Here is a 7,940-nt window from a genome sequence, read left to right on the forward strand (position 1 = left end):
GTGCATGAGGATAACCAGTAGGAGTTTTAATTTAAAAAAAATTTGTTTATTTACTTAAAAGGCAGAGTTACAGAGAAGCAGAGAGAGAGAGAGAGAGAGAGAGAGAAGTCTTTCATCTGCTGGTTCAATCCCCAAATGGCTGCAATGGCCAGAGCTGGGCCTATCTGAAACCAGGAGCCAGAAGCTTCCTCCGGATCTCCCACGTGGATGCAGGGGCCTAAGCATTTGGGTCTTCTTCCGCTGCTTTTCCAGGCCATAGCAGAGAGCCAGGACTCGAACCAGTGCCTGTATGGATGCTGGTGTTGCAGGCAGCAGCTTTACCCACTGTGCCACAGCGCCGGCCTCCGGTAGAGTTTTAGAGTGTAGGATGGACAGTTGCTATTTGGTCTTTTAAGTCAATAACAGGAAAAAGAGCTAACAAGACAGCTCCCTACAGAACTTGTTTTTATGGGAGAACTCAACCTCAGAGAGGTTAAGTCACTTGTCCGAGGTCGCTCAGCTTATGTGGGTTTAAAAAAAAAAAAAAACATAAAAATCATGTGGCTCATTTATTTGACTTTCCCATTTATAAGGTTGATATGTATAATTAAACAATGACTGTGGGTTTACAGGGATTAAAACATCCTGGAAGGGAAAGTCAGGATTTAGAGGGGTGATTGTAAAAGTTCCATCTTGAAGCAGACCTGCAGGTGTCTTCTCGTGGCTTTACGAGTGACACGGCAGGCGGAGCCAGCGCTGGAGATGCTACACCCGGATGCAGTAACGGCCTTTGCTCGGAATTGGGTCCGAGGTGCTTTTTCTCCTTCTGAGGCCGGGCTGGCCTTGAGCTAACAGGTGCAGCTGGCATGTGGGATGCTGCCTCCAGGGCTGAGCTCCCTGTGCTGCTTGTGGGTAAGAAAATGCCAAGGACAGGCCATTATGACGGTGGCCAGTTTTTAGGGAAAAAACCTGCAGGCAAAGACCATGGCAAACTGCTAAGATTCTGGCAGTTTCTTTCTCCTGCCTCAACACGAGCTCCTGCGTGAACCAAAGACTTGGTAGATGAAGGGGAAAGCATACGGTGTCTGTGGCTCATCACCACGTGTCTCTCTCGTAGTTCCCGAAGCCGCTGGAATCTCCTGGAAACTGAAGCCGCCTAGAGCACACTCAGCTGCCTCCCCCACTTCTCGGAGCTGAAGCTGAACACGTCTGACCCACCCCAGGTTGCTACGTTGTTTTTTGTTTGTTTTGTAATGTTGCAATCAGAGCGGCTGATTTTAGAGATGAAACCAGCTTCTGCCTCTGGGCCGGCAGGCACCGTGGTCTTAGCTGTCTTTGCGGATAAGCGGGTGGTGCAGCTACCTGAGATGGGCCCCCTATGTATCAGTTTGCTGCTGAGGAAGCTCCTTGTCATCCGAAATGGGAAACACAGTACTCAACCTCCCCCCTTGTCTTTCTGTTGCAGTGGCACACTAGACTTCTTGAAGCTTTTCAAAGCAGACGGCCCATCTCCCGTGCCGCAGGGGCCGGATGGCGTTGGCCCCCGCGGCCCACTGAGAGCTCCTTTTCCTGGGATCCTGCCCTTGACAGTGGGACACCGGGCGGGCAAGATGCTGAGCTCTATCAAGTGCGTGCTGGTGGGCGACTCCGCTGTGGGCAAGACCTCCCTGCTGGTGCGCTTCACCTCCGAGACCTTCCCCGAGGCCTACAAGCCCACGGTGTACGAGAACACGGGCGTGGATGTCTTCATGGATGGCATCCAGATCAGCCTGGGCCTGTGGGACACGGCGGGCAATGACGCCTTCCGGAGCATCCGCCCCCTGTCCTACCAGCAGGCGGATGTGGTGCTGATGTGCTACTCTGTGGCCAACCACAACTCGTTCTTGAACTTGAAGAACAAGTGGATTGGTGAAATCAGGAGCAACTTGCCCTGTACTCCGGTGCTGGTGGTGGCCACGCAGACAGACCAGCGGGAGATAGGGCCCCACAGGGCCTCCTGCATCAATGCCATCGAAGGGAAGAGACTGGCCCAGGATGTGAAGGCCAAGGGCTACCTGGAGTGCTCAGCCCTTAGCAACAGGGGGGTCCAGCAGGTATTTGAGTGTGCTGTTCGAACTGCAGTCAACCAGGCCAGGAGGCGGAACAGGAGGAGGCTGTTCTCCATTAATGAGTGCAAGATCTTCTAACCCCCGAGACTCTTCATCCACCACCCTCCCACTCACCCCAGGACTGATGGGGAGAGGGAGAGCGGGCACACCAACAAGGGCCAAGTGTCTTAAGGGCATCCCGAGTGACCTTGGTTACCCACTGGACTTGACCACTGGACGATCTTCCTAACCGCACTCTGCAGATGAGCTCCTTGCCCCCAGTCTGGCCAGAAAAGTCCTTGGGAAACTGTCACGAGCATTTCCTCTAGAATTAAAAAAAGCAAACTCAGTGTCCCAAATAATGTCCATCATTTTGAATCACAAAGTTTGTTTTCCAAAATATTCTGTATTTAAACACACATTTTATTTAAATAACAACGAAGTAGATAGCTTTGGAATCCCATTAGTTTTCCCACTTGGAATGCTTTTCCCCGCGTACTCACGCACACCAGCTACTAGATGAGTGACACGAACCTCCCAGGGCTCTGCCGTGCGTTTGCAGTGTTAGTGTTTTTGCCTGAAACAGTCATTTTGTTGGAATTACTAAAATGACCATAAACTGATCCTGGAAATTCATTTTCCACCTCCCTGTTATTCAGAGTTGTAAATAGAAGACAGCTCCATAGCTAAGATATTTTGGTGCCGCCTAACGATCCCAACGTTACCACTAGTTCTGTGTAGTTACAGAGGAGCCTTTCTTATTTACAACATTACTTTTCACTCACAGAACTCCGGTCACACACTAAGTATTTCCTGTCTCATCCACCGAGATGTCGAAGGAAACCCTTGTGAGTAGAGAATCAGACAGCTGTGCGTCTAGCTGCAGAACCTGGAGCAGAAGTGAGAAGCAGGAATTCCAGCTGCTGCTTCCCTCGTCTGATCTGGTGGCTCCTAACTGGGAACAGGGCTTAGGAGAGCGGACAGGTTCACTTGACAAGTTCACACTCATTCAAACTCTCAGCTCAGCTGGCATGGCAACATAAGTTATTAACTTGAGGAACTAATCGGAATAGTTGGGAAGGTGTCTACCTATATGTGTATAAGGAAAGAAAAGTACAACTTACAGCTTTTATTTTTTCGTGACTGTGAAGTGCCTGAGTGAAAGAAAAGCACAAGTTCTAAGCACAGGGAATCTAGAAAGCTATGTAGCAAATGCTCAGGTAACACAAAGTTATCAGGAGTAACACTGAATATATAGGGACACACACACACCCACACACACCCACACCCTTCACACCCCATTCTCTCTAACAGCTTTAGAGTGATGATGTTGCTCATCTGTAAAAGTAGAGAACAGAAGACAATGTAATTTGAGGAAGAAGTTATGAAAATGTGTCGTTTACTGCCCTAATCAAGTAAAACTTAGAACCACTCTGAACTGCGTTTGTGAATATGTATATCATTATGGTGTAACATGACCATTACACACAAAAGGAAAAGCAGTTGCAATAAATGATGAGGGCTAGAATTAAGCTGACATAAGGAAACCAATTTTTCAGTTTCCTGATGTGGCCAATTCTTTGTAGCTGTAATCAGTGTAAAAAATCAAGTTTGTGCTCATCTCCACACTGCGTTCTCCTTCTGTCTCCTCTCTTCCATATCCAGTAAAAAGCCTGGGACCCAGATCTTAGTCTCAGGTGAAACGGTTCCCTCAATTCTTTGGTGTTGACAGATTTGCCTTCACCCAGACATCTCAGGCCTCCAGTCCTATGGCTTGCCCTTGACTCTGGGTCACCATGTCCCTTGATCTGTCTCCAGCTCTTGGTGTTGGTATCGGAGGGCTGAAGAGCTGACCAGGAAGGGGAGGAGATGGAAGCTCATATCCCCTGATATCCCTGTGATCCTGCTGCTGTCCCTCACATACCAAAGGGTCTTAAATAACTAACACAGGTTTTTAAGACTTATCTTTGGGGTGTTTAACATGTTAGTAGGGATGCGTTACTACTCACTGAAGTTGGCCATCCCCTAAGCTGTTCCTTCCTTCTTATGGAAGGGAAATGGGAGTCTGCAGCTGGGAAGTCTAGATCTGAATGAGGAAGGAGGTGGTGGTTCCGGGGTATGCAGAGGAGGACAGGAAGCCCATAGAGGGCAAGTCAAGTGGTTCTGCCATCACCTGGGCAAGAGCACACCGGTGACACCTGTGACTGCAGCAACAGCCAAGCTTAAGGGCTCCCCCGGGGAACCCTCAGAGGTCAGACAAGGAATCAGTGTGCAGACCTCCGCAGGGATGGGACTTGCATCTGCCCTGCTACACTACACTTTCCTGATTGTAGAGACATCTCCGAATCACCAAGAAGCAACCATAACTAAACCAAGCTGTGTTGAACTGAATTAGAAGGACAGGAACTAGGCTTCTGTGCTGAGTGGTTATGGGAAGGAAGCAGGCCCTCACCAGCCTTGAAGGCATAAGAAGTGAAAATAGGTCATCTTGGTGCAGTCCCTGTCATGTATGTTTTACATGAGCACAGATTGATTTTTGCCTGCTTGTTCACAGGCATGTGTTTCTCTCACTTCAGAATTTGTGGTACCTTTTTTATACAATGTCTACTCTTAACTCTTCCATGTTGCAACATTAAATATGCTCTTGTTTACCTTGAAGAATTTGGGTAGTTGAGCAATTCATCCTGACTCAATTATTCTGGTCTGCTGTAATGGAATACCATGGACTTACGCAACAGATGTTAATTTCTCACAGTTCTGGAGACTGAAGTCTGAGATCAGGACTGCAGCATGATCAGGTTCTGGTGCAGGCCCTCTACCTGTTGTGTCTTCACATGGCAGAGAGAGAAAGCACACATTTGTCTCTTTAAGAGCACTAATTGCCTTCTGAGGCCCCACTTCTGAACACCATTACATGGGGGATTAGGCTTCCGCATTGAATTCAAGGGGACATGAACCTTCCACTAACAGGAATGCTCTTGTTTTTATACCAAATCTTTGGGGCAGCTGAATTTGGTATGATAAAATCAGGCTGAGTAACAAGAATGCTGAAAGTGTCATAATGGTTAAAATTCATTGAGTGCTCTGGCTGTAATGGGCACTGTATTAAGCAAATGAATGTGGGTTGTATCAGCACACAGTATTTAGATGAATTCCATCTTACACAAGGAAACTGAGGCCCAACCTGCTAGTTTAACAAGTCCAAGGTCATATAGCAGGTGAGGGCAGCACTGGGAGTCTTGAGCAGGTCTGTGTGGCTCCAAAGCTCTGCTCAAAACCAATGGGCCCCACTTTCTTCCAGAGCAGCCCGACTGACTGGCCTTGTCACATCCCACCTCCACTACCAGTCAAGTAGCCTGTATTTTAAGAACTCTTGTTAAATATTCCAAGTCTGATCCTAGTCCTCCCTTTGATTTTTTTCTTTCTAGCAATGAAAATAGGACCCACCTAAGTCACTTGGTCTTTCTCCAACCCTTGGCTTTTAGGTGTAATTTCATAAGCTGCTTATATGTGAGTCACATCCTGATTTCACCATGATTCACCATGTGTGTGAAATATACCGTGATCTGATGCTTATAAAGCTTGGGAAATCTCTTATCTCACTTTTGCACCTCTCTGGTTTCAGATAGTGCCTTCAGAGGAGGAACTGATGGGGAGGAGGGGAGAGGAGAACCTGGTACTTTGAAGAATGTGGAGCTCAGGAAGAGTACTTTGCCCAGGGAGAGAGGGGCTGGAAGGACTCCAGCTTGCCTCATTGGCCTGGACATGATAGGACAGAGGGGGCAGCATCTCTGAGTGTTTGTCCCCAGTGCTGAGGAAGCAGTCTTTACTGCATTGAGTTAGATCAGCACAACTCAGTGGTGGGGATGTTTTTTTTTTTTTTTCAGAATTATTTATTAAAAGATTTACAGAAAGAGAGAGAGATCTTCCATCTGCTGGTTCACTCCCCAGATGGCTGCAACTCCCCCTAGGCCAAAGCCAGGAGCCAGCAGCTTCATCCAAGTCTCCCACGTGGGTGCAGGGGCCCAAACACTTGTGTCATCCTCTATTGCTTTCCCAGGCCACTAGCAGAGAGCTGGATCAGAAGTGGAGCTGCTGGGGCTTGAATTGGCGCCCATGTGGGATGCTGCATTGCACGGCGGCTTTCCCCGCTATGCAATAACACCGGCTCCTACGGCGGGGATTTTCCCCCCGAGATTCTGTTTCTTCTGATAAAGCAAAGAAACATAATCATGAGTAGTCTTTCACAGGGAAAGATAAACCATGGAAATGACGTGATATAAATTCACAGGTAGTGCTTGGTTAAACCTCATGTTCACATTAACTGTTTGGTAGATTCTAAAATATGTCCTTAATTCTCAGTGGTAGATAGGAGGTCGCAATGAGGGGGAGTCAGATGATTGTGATGTACTTGTGGAGTCAAAAATTGGTTGTGTCCCTTTAAATCTCAGTTTTCCTTTCTTAAAATAGCAATTCCTGGATACCCTTAGTGTATTGGTGCAATCAGGATTGTGGAAATGCTTTGCATTTTTTTAAAGATTTATTTATTTTATTTGAAAGTCAGAGTTACACAGAGAGAGAGAAAGAGAGAGAGAGAGAGAGAGGTCTTCCATCCACTAGTTCACTCCCCAGTTGGCCAAAATGGCCGGAGCTGCGTCGATCCAAAGCCAGGAGCTGGGAGCTTCTACCTGGTCTCCCACGTGGGTGCAGGGGCCCAAGGACTTGGGCCATCTTCTACTGCTTTCCCAGGCCATAGCAGAGAGCTGGATTGGAAGTAGAGCAGCCGGGACTTGAACTGGCACCCATGTGGATGCTGGTGCTTCAGGCCAGGGTGTTAACCCGCTGCACCACAGTGCCAGCTTCAATGCTTTGTATTTTGTAAACTATAGTTTAAATGACAGTACTATGTTTTTGGTAGATCCCTATGAAAGTCTATAGGCTGAATATTTTAGATCAGGTTAGAATTTTCTAGAACCTGTCATTAGTAGACCATGTGATGTGAAATCCATTCAGAAGCAGGCTCCATTTATAACATTGTCATCTAGTGTGTTCTGAGTCAAATGACATGTAGGATGGTGCCAATAGCAACAGAAAACAATGAATGCTTGCTGGTTCCAGTCCCCACGTTAGGCACTTCATATCTATCATCTCATTTAATGCTTGGAGCACACTCACAGGAGAGCGGTTCTCTCTACATTGGTAAGAAGCAGGCTCAGATAAACAGGATATTTCCCTTTCATTGTTACTTTCCTAAACATCCCAGCTTTGCCATGTAATTTCGGTATAAACTTGACCTGCTGAGAGTTCTGGAGGAATATGTTGAGCGTTCATTGCACCTGCTCATCTTGCCAAGGCGGGGAGTAAGATCCCTGCTACGAGCTGCGGAGGCAGCTGGATTGAGGCAGCCTTCCTGCGTGTGCTTCCTTTTGTCATTCATCGCCTACAAGCCTCAGGTGGATCTTAGCCCACCGTCTCGGCTGGTCTCTGCTTGCTGTCCCATTTCCATGTTCCATCCTTCCCTGCCCTCCTCTGTGTCCAGGAGGCTAACTAACCCTGTGGACTGGACCTCAGGGTCTCTGCCTGGCTGGATTCCGCTTGACTCAATGAGAGCTTCTGGCCGGAAATCCAAGTAGGAGGAGGGAACAGTTGAGGGTGTTCTGCTTGCGCCTTTCCTCTTTGGTGTTGCTTACTTGGAAAATGATGGGGGGTCCCTCCAGGGCTCCGGCTTCTTCTGGACTCTTGGACAGCATGAGGGGAATTTTGAAAAAGTTCATGGAAAATGTGTATCATGAAAAAAAAAAAAAAAAACTATGCATGGATTTCAAGGTTGGTTTTTTTCTTTTTTTCGTGCAAAAATAAGCTTCTCTTCTCATT

General features: G+C 47.5%; 1 protein-coding gene across 7 annotated transcripts in view; it reads left to right on the plus strand.

The window, feature by feature from the left end:
• The window catches only part of RHOH (ras homolog family member H), a 56,108-nt gene extending 52,604 nt beyond the window's left edge, over positions 1–3,504 (plus strand). For all 7 annotated transcript variants that reach the window (XM_051842476.2, XM_070068129.1, XM_070068128.1 and 4 more), the window contains 2 exons: positions 1,097–1,202; positions 1,445–3,504. In XM_051842476.2, coding sequence (XP_051698436.1) covers positions 1,590–2,165 — 576 coding nt within the window. In that variant the 5' untranslated portion in view covers positions 1,097–1,202; positions 1,445–1,589 and the 3' untranslated portion in view covers positions 2,166–3,504. The remainder of the gene's footprint in view (positions 1–1,096; positions 1,203–1,444) is intronic.
• The last annotated feature ends 4,436 nt before the right edge of the window (positions 3,505–7,940 follow it).

This window comes from Oryctolagus cuniculus, chromosome 2 (genome assembly GCF_964237555.1).
Source record: "Oryctolagus cuniculus chromosome 2, mOryCun1.1, whole genome shotgun sequence".
Lineage (NCBI taxonomy): Eukaryota > Metazoa > Chordata > Mammalia > Lagomorpha > Leporidae > Oryctolagus > Oryctolagus cuniculus.